Raw genomic sequence first — 20397 nt, 5'->3', positions numbered from 1 at the left:
CACACCCACATTTTGGTCAGTGCTTTCTGAAGCACATGCAGCCAGGCTTGCCCCACTTCCAAACAGTCTAAATAGTTATATTTTCTTTTCCTAAAAGTGTTTTTAAATCAATTTTTTTATGGTATGGTGTCTTTCTATGGTAGAGAGCAGTTGTCTCAGCATGCTTTCAAGGATGATGAATTCTTAGTTTAGAGAAACAGAGCTGTCAGATTAATTTTTTTTTTAAATTATATTAATCCAACACAGCAAGAGAAAAAAAGTAAAATTCAGTCTTGGTTTATATCAACAAGAAGATGCGATTGAAAAGGGACAGAATGATCTCTAAAAGGTGTCTCTGTTTCTTTCTAAGAGACATAATTTCAAAGTTTCAATATAAAGCAGAAAAAGTTTTTCAACATAACCATTTCAACAATTGCCAGAAAAAAACATTCCCTTTGGCAGGGCTAAGAACAGCGTTGAGCCTTCTGGCTCTACAACAACATTTGTCTCAAGGTTGTAAAGCTATAACCACGCAGGGTCCCTGGGGATGGACACTATCATGCTACGCAAACAAAGTTTTATTCACATTTATCAGCTGTAGCAAAGGAACAAGGACCTGGTTTATGTGTGGTCAGGTTCTCAAACAAATATGGAAATATATATTCAAGCTATCTATGAAAACAAACATCTGGCAGCTTGGCCAAAACCAATATACACAGGATGTCTGCTCTCTGCTTTTCTATCTGCAATCCAGTGGAACAATCTGGGGAGGTTGCATTGCATTAAACGGATTTTCCTCCACAATCACAGAAAAATTCAAAGAAGATCATAAGTTATTATTAATGATTTTTTTTAAAGTTTATTTTATAATGCTTGTTTTCCTGCTGGTCCTGTGTTGATTCCCTGGCAGCTTCCCACTTTGTCAGAGGGATGCTCAAGAAGCACTTGCAGATGTGCTGCAGCACAAGAGCAACCATCGCTTTTCAGAGCTCTCACATGAAACAGGGAGAAGGCAGCGAAGGTCACGGCCACGCTCGAGCTCACAGCTACCTCCTAAATTTTTGTATGGGCTAAAGACACACCTTGGAAAAAATTTACATAAATGCCTGCATATTAATCCCAAATTCATTGGCTGACCTCACCAGGTGCCCTTGGCTGAATGTTGTACTCCCCTCTAAGTGCTTTAAAGAGCACAGTGATATTTAAAAAAACAATAAACAAATACAAAGAATCAAAGCTACCTGGTGGCTACTCTCACAGCCCAGCTGGAGGAAAAGGGGTTTAATGAAGCTGGTTGGGGTCCATCACCACCCCCGTGAGTGCATCATCCAATCCTTGGCCATAAGTAACCCCTGATGCTTCAAGAGCAAAAATATCTCAAAAAACACACGGTGCACTGTGAAATACCATCAGTGGAAGAGAGAAGGGGAACACCTGCCTGCCTTCCATCGACATCAGTCCACAGCCCAAACCCCCTAATTTCCTTTCCCCAGAGTTAAAAAAATCATTCAAATTATTGGTTAAGTTAGGCTGCCCTTTTTTAAAACCCAGCTGCCTATTTGCCATAGCAATGGGCAGCACAGAACAGCCTCCTCGCTAAATAAATTCTACCTGGTCCCTATTCGTTCTCTCAATGTTCAATAACCTAAAAGCTGAGGTGTGTGAAATATCACCTGCTGCTTTCCAACATGCAGAGGCAGCTGCAAACTCCGTGTGGCTTTTGAGGTATATCCTTGTGTGACTGTTTGCCTTGGGAAGAGCAAAACTGACCGTGTCTCTACCCCTCTCCAACAGCACTAGGAACCAAACAGCAGAATGCAAACAGCACTTCCCAGCTGAAGGGGATTGGTGCTTTCCCATTTCACAAGCCAGGAAAAACAAAACAAACAAAAACAAACAAAAGAAAACCACACAAGCAAAAAAACCCCACAACAACAACAAAACCCCCAAACCACCAGATAACAAAATTACAGAAGCTTTTAATTAGAATACATAACTAGCTTAAATAAAAATTCCCAGTGAGACCAGTCTGTGGTTTCACCTGGTCGAAGGGCACCGCGAGCACTCAGGGGACGTGCCCACGGCTGGTGGCTGAGGTTTGGTTTATCCCCAGCTCTGAAATGTGGACACCAAACAGCACAAGCACAGGACCTGCAGGCAACGTGTAGACGTGTCCATAGGCTGGGAAGCAGCAGCACGCAGCTCTCAACTAGCACAGCTGCTGGGCTTCTATATTTTTGTGCTAATTCACACTGTTGGATGCGGTAAAAAATGGGTCTGAATGCCACAAGGGAGAAATGGAAGGACTAATAAATATGCGACAACAGTGGGTGTTTTGAGGGTTTTTTTTGTTTGAGTTTTGTTCTGGTGAAGGTTTTTTTAATTTTTCTTTTTTTTTTAGGGTTTGGTTTTATTTGGGGAATTTTATGAAAACCTTTATATTCATCACGCAGGGACGCGGGAAGCCCCTGCTCCACAGCCCAGGTGAAGGTGACCAGCACCATTATTGAAGGGTTACCACCCAGCCCAATGACACCCGTGGGGCACCCAGTGACGTGGCTGGGCCAGGCGATGCTTACCGGGTTCTCCGCGCCGGCCGGGCTTCCCCCGCCTCCCTGGAGGGCCTGTGGAAAGCAGAGAGCACAGGGTTAGCGACATCCCACACCTTTCCCTTCAGATCCAGAGCGCCTCGTGTCTTACCCCCCTTTCCCAACAACTGAGAAAACAGCAGGCTGTACATTTAAATACCACTTCCCCCCCCCCAGAACGCATGATTTTGGTGGAAAAGCTGAGGCCAGGTTCCTAAGAAGCTGGGCAGCAGGTTTGGAAGTTACTAGCATTGGCCATGCAGTAGAGGGAACCAGGTCTTAAATGCTCCAAAATTCTGGAAAAATCTTCACAGAGTGGCTGGCAGTCCTGTGCACTCCATGCCCACTGCACATGGATGTTAGAGGCTTGCAAATCACAATGTTTAAGGTATTAAAAAGGGAAACAGAAACTTTTTGCTACTAATAATTATCTGAGTCAGAAAATGTTTTTGCGCAGACTGCTAACACAGCCTATATCTCATTATACATTTATAATTTCAGATATGAAACTTGCTTGTATTCTTACTCTTCTGGATAGCAATGGCTCAGTGGTCGATAAAATAACACAAGTGACAAAATACTGTTAATCAAGAAAATAAGGCACTTAATACAAACACACGTGGGTGCAGAACACTGCTCTGGCACATACTGAGTAGCCAGGTCCCCGACAAAGCTGTCACACCATGTCCCTCGTGCTGCAGGCTCTGGGCTGGCGCTGGCAGCTGCCCCCTCCGTGGCTCACATCTGCCAGATGGGGACACAAAAGCCACTCTTTGTAGCCTTCTGCAGCAAGTCAGCCAGCTCTGGGGGAGCACTTGCTGGGTGACAGCAATGTTAACAACAAAAAGCAAGAGCTCACTTTTTATTTGTGAAACTACACTGCTTCTTCTCCTTTCTACTGCTTTATTTTTTTTTTCTTAGCTTTAAGGCTAAAAGACAATAAACAAAGATCATTAAATACTTCGGCACTCCTACAAAGATTTCCTTCTACATAAACATCTCCGTACCCAAATGTGTAATTGCATCTCCAGCCATGGCCTGGAGTTTTTCTCTTTGAAGTCTGGACAAACTGTGCAGTGCTGCCTCCACCCAGCTCATCTGTCCCTCACCGGGGCTACAGCGGCTGCTCCAAACCCCATGGGCTCCCCTCGCTATGGGGGTGGCAACTTCCAGCCCAGCGTGACCTCACAGGGCTTGGGAGATAACATGCATGGGAGAGAAAGAAAATAAAAAGGGCATATCTTCAGCCTCTTTAATTCTTGAAATCAGGTAAATTATTACACTGCATCAGACCAGGAAGAACACTTACTCCCTCCATCCTTAATCCAAGGAGGGGAACCAAGACTGATGAAGCACCTTTTCCTACGTCAGAGACTGGACACAACCAAGTAATTAAAGCTAATCTACCTGTACCACCCTTTTGGCTAATTGTGGTGGTCTGATCCCCAGGCAGAGCCTGAGCCCCGACAGCCTGAAACTTAAGCCTTGCTTAATCCTTCTGTATCTGGAGATAGACTCCTCCTGGACGCATTTAATCCATAATGATTTTACTTTTTCTCTTCTGCTAGCAGGGATGAGAAAGCCTGGGGTTTCTCAGGAGAAGGAAATGTCCTAGTGAAGCTGTAGGAGAGGAAGGCAAAGGTTTTAAACAAGTGACTAATGAGCTGGTAGTGATGTTTTTAGGCAATTTAGAGGAGCACTGATATTGAAAGGTGAATGCTGGTGCTCCCAACTAAAGCTTAGGTCAAAGACTTAACTGAGAATGTGAGAAAACTGAGAAACTGAAGATTCTGCTTAAAAAAAATACTAAAATCAGTATTACATTTATTTTTAATTTAAGGTATTTCTTAATTCTTCATTCCAAAAGGGAAAACTTCACTATTGCCTACATTGGTACAAGTTTCCCAGAGAGACAGTAGATGCCCCATCCCTGGAGACATCCCAGGCCAGGCCAGATGGGGCTCTGAGCAACCTGAGCTGGTGAAGATGCTCCTGCTTGTTGCAGGGGGGTTGGACTGGATGAGCTTTGAAGGTCCCTTCCAATCCAAACTGTTCTAGGATTCTATGATCTTTTAGTTCTTTCCTTAGTCTTCAAGAAAATCTGTAAGATGGGTGTAGCACATGAATTTACAAGTATAGCATGCTTGTGGAAACCATGAGATAAACCAAAGTTGAGAGAAAAAAAAAAATCCATTATCATCTGTTTTACTTGCTGTTTAGATAAAAACAGATAAGAAAGATAACAGATAAGAAAGCAATTTGGTGGAAAAAAGAAGTAGTATTTTGGAAACATCTAGAATCCTGCTGTCATAATGGAATATGGAAACATCTCTGAGGAAAGTAAATATTTGCGGGGATTAAAAGGAAGAACATCCCACCCAGTATGCAGTTTGGGCAAGACTTGCAAGTCACAGTCCTATGGTGCAGATGTGGGTGAGTAGGACAGAGACCTCTCTGCTCCCCAGAGAGAGGACATGCAGAGTCACCCTAGAGTCGTCTGCAACCTCGTCCTGTGCAGATGGGACTAAGTCTGTGGTCTACATGATTGGAAATAATTATTTTAGCCATTTCTAGCTTGTGCTGAGGGGTCAGCTTTGGATACTGCTAAAAGAGCTGGGCATAAAGTGAATCCATATTACACCTCTCATTTCCAACGCCTTTAAGAGACTACAAAGGGAATTAAGGAGGCCTGGGAATTTGTTTGAAGATAAATGTTCACTGTAAACTGTTACCTAATGACTCCATCTCCTAAGACCTTGCAGCTTGATGCATGTTCAATATAATTAAGATTTATGTTACATTAATGTCAATTGGGTAATAGCTGAGCCTTTTCTGCTAAGCATGCCAGCTCCCCTGTATCAGTTCTGGGAGTTCTTTATTTACATTGTTCTGAAAGACAGTTTTGGAGAGGAGAATGAATACAAAGCATAAAACAGTCTATTTTTAAACAACTTGTCACGTTCAAGCTAAACAGCCCTAATCCAGGACATAAAATGCAATTTCTGACAACACCGTTAAGCTTTCCAGTGAGATGATAGATTTAGTAACCCAAAGACAAAGGCAGGGAAAGAAACATATTGCTCTTTGGAAGCATTATAAGGAAGAGCTGATGGATGCATCTAAAGAACAGCTACTCAGAAACAAGGTAAAAAGTTCACAGTAAATAGACTGAATTGACTTCGCGGTTCTGCAGGGTAGCAGCCGCTTATGTCACCTACTGTGGGTGAGTAAATGAAATATTAAAAATCAACAACGCTTTATAGTTCATTTAAGATATTGTTAAGAGCAAAAACCAAGTACTTGTCCACAGTGCAGTAAATTACCTTGTGTGAACTAATTTCCCCATTGCAAATTGGATAACCGCAAATCAGGCTGCTCTATGAACTCTATAATCCATCAATACCAGCAAAACAGGTCTATGGCACTACATGTGCTTCACATCTTTTTATCCATCATAATTAAATCAAATCTCGTCCTTGACCCATGTTCCCAGGCTTGGGAGGCTACAGTGCTGGCTCATGACAATTCAGTTCAAGGGGCACATTGCTGCCTGCCTCTCTGCTGGGCATAACAGCTTAAATCCATGTTCATCAAGAATAAGATGAATCTAAAACGCCAGCAAGAAAGACAGTCTGACACCACAACACAGCAAAACGTCACTGAAGACAGCCAATGCTTTTAAAATGTTTATCCAGTGAAGTACATTTTTACCTAAGAACTTGTGGCACCAGGCTTGCGCTATCTTTCCACTTACTTTTCTCAGACACATCACCCTTTTCCACCGAGAACATACAGACAGACATATTAACCATAAATCTGCACCCATCTCTTGATTCAAGCCTAAGGCTCTCAGGGACTTTTTTGGCGTACATTGATACAAAGAACAAATTAAGAACAACATTCAAGCAAAAACCTTGGCCAAGTGAAATGAAGACCTATCTTACTGGATATCTTTAAATCAGAGGACTTTTTCCCCTCACAAGCACGATTGCCTTGTGACCTATTCATCATAAATGTTGAGCTTACTTATTTTCTAGATGAACTCACATCTAACTCAACACGCTCTAACACGTTCTACACCATTTTGGAGGGCCCACCTGCTCACATGCTTGCGTTTGTTTGTTTGGGGTTTTGGGGGGGCTTTTGTTGTTGTTTTTTTCATTTGTGAGCTTGATATGGTTTTGATTCTGTTTTCCCTTCCTCCCTTTTGGCACCTTTCAAGTTGCCTTCAAAATATCAGTGTTTTTTCAGCTAAAAATAAGCCATCAAGAAGAGTAGCTTGAACAAATTGGTTGGTTCAGCCACTCTCAAAAAAAGTGTTGTTCTTTTTTTCATATGGCTTCACTTAGAAGGAAGGCGATCTTCGCAGCAGCGTGCTGCAGGGTCTGGTATTGAGCACAAGGAAACCGCGGCCCCGGTCTCGCTGGCTGTTCCCGCACCAAGGCCAATTTACTCTCTTGTTCCCTAGGGAAAAGGTTTATGGTTCATGGGCAGAAGTCAGATTCTGCGATGCTTGCTCAGCTGATACTCATCAGATGCTCAAGTCAGGCCATGGGTTCTGAGAACACAGATCTAAGATTAAACAGTTTTGGGTCACAACACTTTGCATGAAACGTTTTGGCTTTGGATTCCAAAGACACAAACATTCAAAGTAAATACCAGATGCAGATTGGAAACATGCAGCACCTACAGTCTACAGAAGTTTTCCAAATAAAATGAAACACAAAAACCTAGATTCATTTCAAATTTGGCCCAAGTGCCCCGAAAGATCCCTGAAATCCTGGGCTATGTTTAATGTTACTAGAAAAACCACCCAAAAAGCATCCTCTGGTTGCTAGCTGAGGAAAGCTCCTTGCAGTTCAATACGTGACCCAATTTCTCTCAAAGATACAGAACAAGCAATATATTTCTTTTCCTTCTTGCAACTCCACACAGCCTTTCTGAGCAAAGATGCACACAAGCATCTTCCTCACAACATGTCAGGGAGCTGCACTCAACCCTGGGGAAGAAAATTCCTGCTCTAGAAACCAAATGGGAATATTGCTGTTATTGCTGGAATAATAAAGGGGCAACATTTAAGATATGTTTTGGCTAAAGCACCTCAGCACTAAAGGTTTACCAGCCACAAACTCTCCTTCACCTACAGCTGAGCTAAAAATGAGGAATATCCAGGGAGAGGATGGGATGGGATGCACAGGTGGGGGGCAGAGTCTTAAACCCTCCCAGCAAGATGGGGCAGAGCAAATCCAAGTCCCAAATCCAACATCCACCAGCATTGACGAAGCCTACACACAAAGCTTAATAGCTCAAAGCAGCACAACTCTTCAAGACCAGAAGCAAATTTGGAGTGGTTAAGCGTTTCCTTAATTGTAGCTAACGGAAGCCCTTCTTCCCTTGGGTAGAGTAAAAGAAAAGTATAAAATACATTCACACTCATTCAAAGAGTGAAATGATATACACACACATACTGAAACCACTCGAAGTGCTGATTATGCTCCATTTAAAACAACTGAGATGGTGCTGCTCAGTACTCTGGATTTCCCCACACACACTCCCTTAAATAATTCCCACCCCCCTAGAGACAGCTTCTTCAAACAGTCAAGTGCACACAGCTCTTTTGTTTAGTCACCAGGGCACGAAGATAAACTGAATTTGAGATATAAATTAAGAAATGACTGGAATAAAGCCACAATTGCACTTAAATCAAACATGGGATTTTTTCCCCCCTCTTGTTATGGCTGGTCTGACTCGGGCTATTATCCAGATAGTATGCTGGCACAGCTGCAGCACAGCGCTGGGCAGGAGCAGATGTATCCAGTATACCCCCCCTTTATTTTTAAAACAAGAAGATGAATATTTTGGCAGCTGTGGGGGCTGCTATATGCAAGGTAGAAAGGTTTTTGTGGCAGATTTCAGTTTCCCACGTCTGCACCGAGACAGCTGCTTCAGGATGAGCCCTGAACTGAGACGGTAACTTTGAGAGTCTTTCAGAAAAATCTAAGTGTCTACCATAAACATACACACGTATTTGGTTTCGTGTTTCTTTATGAGAACAGCGACCACCTCTGCGCATCATGCCGATATGCTCCTACACACTAAAAACACCAAGAAAGGTTAAGAAAACACAAGCAAGTCACAGTCTCTTCTTTTCGGAGACTTACTGGTTAGGCAAGTCAGGTACAGTTTCATGAACACGGAAAATGAACAGAGACTCCTGTTCCTGCTTTGGATACAAGCTAGAAAACCATGTGGTGATAGACTGAGGTGAACAGAAGCGATGCCAAACTCACACTGGAGTCCTCCGGTAGCATTTGACTAAAATTCATCACTCTTACAGTATCCTCAGCACTAGGTAACTTAAAGCATCACTGCCTGGAACAGATGAGGAAACAGATACCCTCAAAGTCTGCTTTCTTAGCAAGCATTTATAAATTAGGCTTTTTCCCCCTGCTCAAATGACTGCTAAAACAAAGCCACCTCTGGGAAGAAGCAAGAGGTCACCAGCAACCAAGTTGCATGGAGTTATTCAGCAGCTGGAACCAAGCATTGCTGGGCTGGAGTCACTACGTTTGCCCCTACGGAACACCAGCCTGCTTACAAACACAAGCAGCATACGCACATGTTGGCAACGCCTGAGATAGTTGTGTATTTCTTGCAGAAACACAATAATTTTCTTCTTTCCAAGAACTGTAAGACACTTCTGTAAGGTAAGCAAGATAACGAAGCACTTATTGCTTCCTTTGGCTTTCAGTTACAATCTCACATTTAAACAAGTTTGACATGTTGGATTACAAAATCTCTCGTGAAACATTCAGATCTGACACAAAGTACTTGGGTTTTGATGAATTGCATTTTTGGAGCACGGAAGTACTCAAAGTTAATGTGTATTATCTACAATCAGAATTAGCCATTCCAGAGCCAGGATCCCACAGGAAAAAAGTAATTATTTGTCCTTTTCAATATCATTCAGTATGCAAAGACTGCAAGAGAAGAGAAATCAGCAATTCAAGACTTTGAGAGCAGCTGAATAATGTGGTTTCTCGTATATCCAGAAAAGATCCCAGTAACTATAGAGAAGTGTATACATTAGAGACTTTAAGCAAACAATCACATACTTTGTATTTAAATGTTATTCTTGCACGAACACATTTGTGGATGTAGTCTATGGTTAATGCCCATTTTGGCAGGATTTTCCACACTCTTTGTTTCTCAGCTTCCTAAAAAGGAGTGTGCAAGCTGCCATGTGCAAACCATAAAGCATCTGAGGGACAGGGCCAAGCTCATCATAAGTGCAAGCCCACAGTGATCATGCTAAATATCACCAACAGATTTTGATTCCATGTTGCAAATCAAGTTTAACATAAAACTCTAAGTTTTCTTGTTTTGAAACTCGTCCAACACTGCACTATTACATGTCACAATACCAGCATCTTTAAAAAAGCTGTTAACTTCTTCCTCCTGTGGTCTCACAAGAAACATTTTATTTTTGTTCAATTCTCTCCCCCCCAAGTTTTCTGCACGCAGAAGGCATTTCCTCCACCTCTTTAAAAACTACCTTATCTTCTACATGTTGTCCCACAAGCAACATCCTTTATAGAAAGAGATATCAGGAATAGCCTGTCAAATATATATGAAGTCAGCTTCTGGAGCCGTTTCTCTTTCCATTAACAGCATTAACCCTGGACCGAGGATTCACAATGCCATATGCTTCAAAAAAGAGAGTGAAAGCACATCTTAGTGAAACAAAACCCAAACAGCAAAATCCCTTCTGGGCAGAATATATACAGACAGAAAGTGCCATAGCAAGGGATATTTCCTTCTGCATGATGGCACCAGCAAACTATCACCAGCACACTCATCCCCCAGCAGATGCTGCAGATCAAGGAAAACAGGAGAATACAACATTAGGGGTTTAATTTTTGCTCCAGACCAACTACGGCAGCCATTTGGTGTTTGTGTGCTCCCAGCCAAGTTCAACATAAACAAACAACAACGACTGATTTTGGAAAACTAATGGTATTATGCTGGTTTTGCTCTCAAAAAGCCTGCAGTCTCCAGTAAGCACAACAGGCAATGAGCCTGAAATTTAAGGCTACACAAAACAAAAAAATGAATCATGTCATTTTATCACCAGTGTCACACAAATAAGTGTCTAAACTATGGATATTAACAAGTTTGTTTCAAAATAATTTTACCCAATATAAAATGCCCAGCAAAACCACAACACTGCCTTCAACAGCTAAGTGATGAAAGATGGACACAGGTGATCCTCCCCCAAACACCCCAAATGAAACTGGTGTGTGGATTCATACTGCATTTAAATATCCAAGGAAAAGCCCATGTAAGAAAGCAGACCATCTGCAAGCAGCCAGTTGCTAGGACAATTAAAAAAGAGACAAGAAACTCCTCTCTTGCCTACAGTGTGACCCTTCTCCTGGCATAGCTGTTGGAGGGGCCCCTGGAGCACGGATGCTTCAGGACGCTGCATCTCACCCAGCACCACGTGGGATCAAGGAACATGCAGTTACCTGTGAAGTCAGGCAGCCACGGCTGATGGTTTCAGGACAGGATTTCACAAGAAGAACCATGTTGCAGCACAGACTAGTATGGTAGATGATTATTGACTGCATGTTATTCAACTTACTGTTTGTCAGTCATAACACACACAAGACAAATGATCTTTTTGACAATGTAATTTAAAGGAGATGTGATTAATCCATCAAGAACTCTGCTCTCCCAGTAAATGGGTCAGTGGAACAACGCTGAGAGAGGCACTCTGAGCAGTACTGCTAAAATGCTACTCAGCACACAGGAAAGAGCTATTATTGACATCATTATGACCTCGCAGAGATTAGGAATTGTCCAAGGACAGTGGCAACAGATGCAAAATGATACTGTTCATCATCAGGAAAACAGCTCCCAAATGGCCATTGGTGGGATGGAAGAGCAAACAGAAGAAACAGGTAACAGCACCATGGGTACTGAGTGAATGATTGAACATATGTGGGATACAGACCAGGTGACTTCAGGAATTTTTCCCATTTTCTGTGCATACAAGTCCTTATTACAATAACGCATCTAAACTCTGAAAAACTGTGGTTATTTTTTTTAGATAGAAGAAGGCTCAATAACAATGTAAACTTCTAAATAAAACATGCTTCAAACATCCTCATTTTTAGTTTATATGAAAATAAACTATTTTTAGAACAAGCATGTAAATCCTCTGTTTTGCTCTGTGATGAATAAGGCTGTGGTTGCTCTGAGATTTCTCTGGGTACCAGCTAAGGCAGTCACTGTCACGGGACAGGACACAGCATTTCTTGGCCAATAGGTTTTTCTCCTCCCCTTTGTTTACACATTGGCAATAGATCTTACAGGACCTTAAGCTCTAAGTGTGCACTTACAGCACAATTCAAATTCTTTGGAAATTAAAACCTTTTGTGAAAGCACAAGTGCAAAACAGCGTATTTGAGAGATCCAGTCCACGCCTAAGTGGGTTGTAGGAAATATTCTGCCTTTTCCATAGTTAGAGAAGTTCCCTTCTTGGTAATTTGACTTTCTTTTCCTAAAGCATGAAAATAATTGATTTAAGTTTAAACACCACTGTGTGGTTTTTTAGTTATTTTAAACATTCCTTCCATCCTCCCAATAATGCACAAGTGTGGTGCTATGGAGGAGGAACTGGAAAACTGAAATTCAATTACCCCACTTATACCAGCTTCTGGTTATCTCCTGCATTTAGGAGCATCCAAAGTCATTAGAAACTTTTGCTTATGTCACTTGTGGATATCTATCTTGTCCCAAATTAAGCTCTTCCCTGAGGACTGTGGAAGCTTTTGTTCCAAAAGGCTTAATCACACCTAACGCTCCACCAGCTCTGGATGTGGAGAGAAAAGAAGATCCGAGGAAAAAAAGAACAAAATAAATCAAAAGGCAATTACATTAATGGCCAAAAAAAAGAGTCTTCAGGTATATTAAGATATACCCATACATCATGCTGAACTAGCCTTCACAAGGAGGTATTTTCCTACTTGAGATGTATCTTGGAGGACTGAAGGTGAGAAGTAGAGTCTCAACCCCATAGAGGTTTCCCATATCAGGGCCGAAATTATAATGGAAAAAAATGTCAAATAAAATTATTTCACTCCTAGTGCAGCAGAAACAATGTACTTTGTTCTCACAAATTGGGACCAGGTAGGTTGGCACAAGGTCTTTGGCAAAGAAACAATTTAGCCTCAAATTTGAGACCAGAGCAATAGCATTAGATCACTTACTCAGACTTAAGTTGTGAGCAGCTGTTTGGCTTTTATTTCACACAAAAGCTTATACTCTAAAAGGAATTCCTGGCCTGTATTCAAATGCTATATTTGCTCGTAAGCAGTGTTTCTCATTTCAGTCCTGATAACGCAATGAAATCAGCGATGAAAAATTTTTACAGAAGACACAGAGAGGCAAAAAAAAGTCTTTCATTTTTAAAGACCTTGGGTTTTCGCTGTGTGTTGAAATGCAACATTTACATCTTGAGTTTTCACCATGCAGAAGATTTAATCACCAAACTGCTCCTCATTTTAATTGAGAATATAATTAAAGGTCCAATCACCTTCTCTCCTTGACAACCCCGGGCAAGCACCAGATTTCCTCTGTTTGCTTTCCCGTCCACCTCAGACCCTTCCAAAAAAGGAATATATGATCTTTTTACGGAAAATATAGTTTCCATTATACAGACACAACCAGCACATGCTACAGTCATATTCACTCCATAGAAAGAATACAGTGATTCCTGTAGCAAGTGCGAATGATCAAAACAATACAATAATTTTTACTGCTGTGCATCTGACCTGCACCGCACAGCTTCCAGCAGAAACACACTGAGGCGGTTAAAATTGCTAGCTGAGCTCTGAATGGCCACACTTAAGAATTCTGATAAATAAAAGCAATTAATGACTACATTCTGAGCAGCATTTTTGTCTCTTTTTAAAGAATTAGGCTTCCAGCCATAATGCTAATCCGTGTCAAGTCTGAATCCAACTAACAAGCAGAAGCATGACAGTTAACATAAAGGCATTGATTAAAAAAATAAAAATAAAATCAAAGAGCACAATTACTTTCCGGCTGGACACAAGCAACAATTGCACAAGCCTCTGGGCAACCCCATAAAATACAAAATGCCACCCCAGAGATTAATTACAAATGCCAGCAGATGGCAAATCAACTCAAATCTAAGATACCTGACCCCCAAGATGCGAAATCTCCCTTTGGTCATGCCCAGCGCCAGGTGACCGTGCGCAGAGATCGGGTCAGGGTGATGGGTAGCTTGCTCCAGGCTGAGACTGTGGGTCCCAGTGCATGGTTGGCAATGACACTGGGTATAAAACAGCTGTAGGTAAACCAAGGGGAGGGGAAAAAAACAAACCCAAAACCAAAAGAAGGTACCCTGGCACGTATAAAATATAGCTGAGATCCCAGAAAGCACACTGACACTTCTTTGGCAGACGCCATGCCTCGGAGGTGGGTGGCACAAGGTGGGGAACCATCGTAATTAATGAAACGGCACCAGCCAATAAATACAAAAGTTGCAAAGACAAACTCTGCTATAGCCCCCTTCCTGCCATGTTTTGGCCTGCTCTAGCCCAGAATTCAGTGGCAATGGTTGTTTTTATTGAAGTGCAAAGAGAGGATGATATATTGATCACACATTTGGGAAATATTTTGGTAACAACTTCATTTTAGACCAAAGTTCTGCTGGGCCAAGGTGTTGCACCAAGCTGCTTCCAAGCGTGCAGCTTAGCTGACGGCTTTCCAGGATGTGAGGTATAGTGTGGAGCTCTGCAAGTGCACCTTAAATTTATGAATTACCAAAATTACCACCGTGATTTGTTTAACCATGTTCATTTGCTCACTCCATGCATCTTATTGATGAATACTTTGTTTTATTTGGCTGCTTCAGGATCACTAGTCTTGCAAACACCTCAAGAACCTATAATGAAGTGACTGTTCAGCTGCTTCATCCAGATGCTTGATTCTTTACCAAACAGCCAAATGCATCTTTCAAAGGTACTTATACCATTTTCAGCTCCAAAGTTTCAGTTGTCTATAAAGCAATAGGTCTATAAATCTTTTGACATGACAGCTAAACATATTCTCTTTCCTCATTTTAAAGTAAAAAAGCAGGACTGACAGGATAGAAAGGCAGCAGTGTGGGGGATGCAGTGGTTTTTTGTTTGTTTTGTTTTTTAATATGGAAAAGCATCTTGAAGATCAAACAGGAAATTTAAATTACTTCTGACAATCCCCAAGGTGCAATTTTTTACCTCCAGATACTTGAATTCCTATCATCTGTGCATTTTAGAGATCAGCTAAACAAATGCTGGATTGCCAATTTAACTTACCAAATGATATCCAGGAAAGGTTCAAAGGTTTAGCAGAGATGAGGTACTGTTGTTCTTTAAACATTGAGACAAGATGAAAAGAAAGAGGCAATTATTCTGAGCAAAGCTATCCAATATGTTACTAAGTTTGGATACTACCATCAGTTTCCACTTGTATTTTAGAGTGTTCAAGTTTGAGAAAAACAGTTCAAAATACGGTGGAAGCAGGACTCAAGGCCAGAGAAATAAGAAAGGGAAACGTACAAAGCACCCAACTTTTCTTTTGTTTGGTGTTAGGGACAAGCGCAGTGGTGAGGTTGTCTGGACTGGAGCTGCAGATGTGTGGACATGGGAGAGACGGTGCATCCTTTTGTCACGGTAATGGACAAAAGATTTGCAAAACAGAATCAATGCATAAAATATCACTTCCTAAATATGTCACTTTGAGGCTTGATTGAACCATTTTATCATTTTATGAGCTATTTTGTCCACAGATCTCTATTTTCCCAGTCATATGCCCCAAGTACTGTATGAAGACTTCTGTTAACTCTCCAAGTCTATCTTGTTCTTGAAAGACAATAAAAAAAATGCAGGTCTCTCCCCAAAGCAGAGCAGCAGGGTTGGCCTTCATCTTTCATTGATTAGTATACAATGCCTATTGCTGCATCTTGCCAAGCTTTTAACTAAAATCAGACCTGGATTTAAGATGCAACACAATAAGCCGAATCCTGCTTTCAATTTTGCTTTCTGGATTCCAAGATGCACTTTTAAACTATTGAAATACTGGATGCAATTTCACCTGAGGACCTAAGAGTACTTCAAGTAGAAACCTTGAGAGTCCTGCATGAATATGGATATATTGCCACTGAATCCTGAAACGGAGATCAATGAAGCCTTTGGAAGGGCATTTAACCATGTGTTAAAGTATAATGGCTGGAAATTAACACTCAAAGCAGAAAAATACATATAAATATATGTGTGTGTGTGCATATATATATATATATATATATATATATATATATATATATATATTCCGCCCCCCTCTGGACCACCACCCTCCAAACCACGATTCCAAGGCCATAGTGAACAACCATGAGCTGGTTCTGGTTTCATGAGATGAATTCACAATGTCTTCAGGTAAGTACATCTGTACCCTGGAGAAGCCCTGCATGCTGGTAGTGGTCTGCAGGACTAAAAGGTTTTGAACCCACTGCTTCAGCCACTATTTTTCTCCCCACAGATGAAAATTTACTAGCAAATACAACTCACGCTTCCAAGAATTGGGTTGGTGCCATTTCATTATTAATCAATATTCATAATCAGCCTTTCAACATTTACTGTATCCACAGACAAGTAATGCACAGCCAGTTTCTGTGCTACAGGATGGGACGCTGAGGAATTTAAGGAGTACTGCGCAATGAACTCCAGTCTGAAAGCAAACCCAAAACTCAACTTTACCACTCACTGTAGGCTTTCAAAAACATGTAAAAAAATGTTGCTGAAGAGCATAAATAACCATAGATCCAACAGGGTATTAGAGAAGCTAAATATAGGTATCTAGCACTAAACTAAGAACTCATGCAAAGTAATGAAAAGTGGTATGTTTTTTCCTCCCCTCTACATTTTTCTAGAGTCTCAGAATTCAGTCAAGATCACTTCTGGCTTTGGATTTTCCAGATAATTAGAAAGATCACAAAGCCAGAGTCAACCCTCAAACTACATTTCCGCTTTGTAACCACTTCACCTCCACGTTCTCTTATTGCCACTCTCAGCCAGTCCCATCCACGGCTGCGCATCCCCTGCAAAATGCACTGCTGCCCATGTCTTTGAGCTGCCATACAGCAGGGAGTAGGTATTTCACACAGCACAGTTCTCTGCCATGGGAAAAAACCCCAAACGTGAATTAATCCAATACTGAGCAATGACATTTACTGAATGGAAGAGCAGAAAATCTTGTCCCCAGAGGGATCCTGCTGGGGAGCCCCACGTCCCCAGGGAGCATCTCATCCCACAGAAGAATCTCATAGGGGTCTCTGATCATGTCTGTGTATCACTGCTGCGTGCTCATGAGTGGTTGTACAGACCCGTAACCAGGAAATCTGCTGCAACCACGGCTAAAATATGGCCTAAACCAGACTTTTGGTTGGGAGGGAGACATTCCCTCGCCCAGAGGCAGAGAGGTGGAATAACCCGCGCTACCCGGGTGAAAGAAAACTATGAAGAATGACATCTGGTTTCTGCACAACTTGGCTGTCAAACTTCTCTCTTGCTGATGTTTCTGTTTCTTATCTTTTTGCTTGCATTTAGAGCTCAAACAAGTTCCAGCTGAGCGAAGGAGCCAGCTGCCATGGGGGTCAGCCCCGACGGGCCCTTCACACCTCGGGTCCCAGGCAGGGAAACCCCCACGGCATCTTCCCCATGGCTGGTCCGACTCCGGGCACCATCCCATGTGGGACGAGCCTCCTCTAACCCTCAGCATCAGCTCACCTCTACTTTCCTCAAAAGTGACACACAGTCTTCCTCTTGGAGATGGAAGAAAACAAAACAAAAAAACACACAAAACACCAAACCAAAACCCAATCCTACTGTTGGTCACAACTGCATCTCTTCTCTTCCTTTCACAGCTCTCTCTAAATCCCTCCTGCTGCTGACAAAGGCCATTTTCCACCTTCATTTTCTTCTGGCACTGTTGAATTATATGTGTTTACATTTGCTGTAATACTATAAAGTAGAGTAAATCTTGCAAACACTCTGCTTGAATCCATATAATAATAAATCAGATCCTCCAAGAAACTATGTGTTACTTGTATAAAATGGGAAAGTCTAAAATAACTCGAATTATCGCAGCTGCTCCCCACCTCCCTCCAGCAACCACTCAGCCACCTAGGAAAGCTGCTATTGCTCTGATTGACAGGGGGACATTAACAGCTCAACACAAGTCGTTTGACTGACAGGGCCCTTTCCTTTTGTGTCTGATTTTGCTTGGTAAACCATTTAAAACATGTCAAAAAAAAAAAAACCACACAGTTCAAAAGTTCCCTGTGAAACTTCTGCCAACTCTGTTCCCTCTAGAGATGGCAATTACCTTATTTATAGGGGTTGCGGAACAAATGCTGAGCTCTTTTCCATAATCATTTATTAATTGTTCTCATATTGAAAAAATGACTTGGGTAAAACAAATAAGATCCAGGCCTTGCTCTTATTGCTGCAAGAAAATTTAATTTTGTAGAAATAGGGCATCCCAGGGCCAGTCCAGTGCATGAACTGGCCCTCATGATGCCTGTGCCCACTTGTCCGGGATCTGAATGGGAAACTGGAGAAAGCATTTAGGAAAAAGAGTACCTGTACAAAGGAAAAAAATCAAGTCCTAGCTTACTTGTATTCAGCATAGTTTGAGCATTTATTGTGCTATTACTGCTATAGTAACCAAGAGACTTTTATATGTTTTGCAAGACCCGTGCATACAAGACTCCCATTCCAAAGACGCTGCCATTCAATATACATACATGAAAACAAAAACAAGTTTGAATAGGAAACGGATGGGATAAAGAAGAGGATAAACAAGAACTAGGGAATGGCCATAAATTTCCCATGGTCACTAAACTCCAGCAGCAGTGACTCAGTTGGGTTTTATTGTACCATTTTAAAACAATGGAGGAGAACTTACTTCAATCTTGTAGATGCCACCTCTTGCAGTTCTTGAATTACGAAAAAGCACCTTTGAAATTTCAGAGGTATGAGTTTTGCCTGACAAAGCACAGTTTGATGCTTATGGGAAGAGCAGTTTTCTGCTTTTTTTTAAAAAAAAAAAAAAAAAAGAACTACAGCAGGAAATTGCAAGATACTAAAGTAAACTGGACACTCGACAATCACTAGAAAATATTTATACTAATATAACTATAACTAGCCAGAGCAAACAAACAGTTGCCAGACACACAACTTAGGTTGATGGAATAAGAAATAAACACAAGAATAATGGATAAGTTCAGCCCAAAACCTCCATGGAAATCTGTCAAGTAGTCCCTTCTCATCCAGCTCTGCTCCCGCATCGCTGCCTCCCTGGTCCTGCCCAATGGGCTCCACCGCAGATGTGGCCTGGACCATACACCAGTGCCTTCTTTTAAGCCACTAAACACATCAAAGTCTAAAGCATCTTCTTATTCTGCCGCTGGTTAGAGGAAGCAGCAACAGAGCCCAGGAGACAAGCAGCTCATGGGGACACTGGAGGAGGTTTGCTCGCCTGGATGACGCTATGGAAATAATAAGCATTTCTAACTCCACAAAATTCTCAATTTCAAGCAACAGCAAAACCAGTGCCACTTTGCTGCTTCCATGTGGCTGCACCAACAGCACTGGGGAAATTGCACCTTCTGCATGGCTATGATGACCTGCAGCACATACCAGCACTGAAACAACGTGCACAAAAACCAAGGGGTTCATTTACACCCAACAATAAAACCCTGAGTCCGTCTCAATGGATGTTTAAACAGAATCACTGTGACAACCTGTGAAATGGCTGAGAAACGCTTTATTCTTGAAATGCTGCTGCACCATCGGCAGCGGCTCCTGTCCAGCTGTTAGAGGTCAATGAACACCTGCACTGAGCGTGGTACAGACTGGCACCAGCTCTGGTTTTAGCTCTTGTTGACAGCAGATTAAACTCAAAAGTGTAGCTATGTATGCAAAACCTGCAGCTTGCATTTGGAGCCTGGGTGATTGCACCCTGCATTCATGTTTAAACCCTGTGATTGGCACCTAGGGCAGCATGGCAAGAAGGGCACGAGCACTGAGCCACCACTCCGGATCCATGACATGTCCTGGCATTGAGCCTCCTGGTACAGTCCATCTGGCAAACCAGAGAAACCAAAACATGAGGCCAAGGCCAGCTTTATTTTGCTTGTGGTAGCTTCCTGCCACAAACTGTTTAATTTTACTTTTGGGGTTTGATCTGCTGTCTTGTTCTGGAAGCTTTGCAGAAGTGGTTACATCTGAGAAACACTTGGCAAAACTGGAATTTCCACCTTATTCAGAGGAAAAGCAGAGTCCTTTCAGCAAGTCCCTCGGACACTATCGCCCTGCGCACGGAGCAAGAGCTGGCAGAAGAAATTAATTCAGCACAAAAGGAACAAAGGATATTGGAACTGCCAAGAGAAATATTAACTTTTCTCTAATGTAAGCCTGTTTGACATTGTTTTAACCATATTAATTTGCATACAATGCACACATTGCACAAAACAAGGTGAACTAATGACAAAGTGGATAATTTCACAAAGTAAACAATACTGGAGCAGAAAAGTCAGTTTTTCTCTGTGGGACTTCAGGTATTTGATTCCCCCCAAAGCAAAGAAAACAGGATCAAAAGGGTTCTTGCCACCAAACCCCAGGCAGAAACCTGTGCTCAGCACAGACAGCAGCTCTGCTATCGACCTCTCCCCACTCCACAGGCTCAAAGCTCCTGAGAA

At 42.0% G+C, this 20397-nt stretch overlaps 1 protein-coding gene across 1 annotated transcript in view; it reads right to left on the bottom strand.

Annotated features, from left to right (window-relative positions):
• The window catches only part of COL23A1 (collagen type XXIII alpha 1 chain), a 190089-nt gene that overhangs the window by 57304 nt on the left and 112388 nt on the right, over positions 1-20397 (bottom strand). Inside the window, exon 3 of the mRNA XM_065029918.1 lies at positions 2559-2603. Coding sequence (XP_064885990.1) covers positions 2559-2603 — 45 coding nt within the window. The remainder of the gene's footprint in view (positions 1-2558; positions 2604-20397) is intronic.

Source organism: Columba livia, chromosome 14 (genome assembly GCF_036013475.1).
Source record: "Columba livia isolate bColLiv1 breed racing homer chromosome 14, bColLiv1.pat.W.v2, whole genome shotgun sequence".
Classification (NCBI taxonomy): domain Eukaryota; kingdom Metazoa; phylum Chordata; class Aves; order Columbiformes; family Columbidae; genus Columba; species Columba livia.
This window is presented reverse-complemented; position numbering and strand designations above follow the sequence as displayed.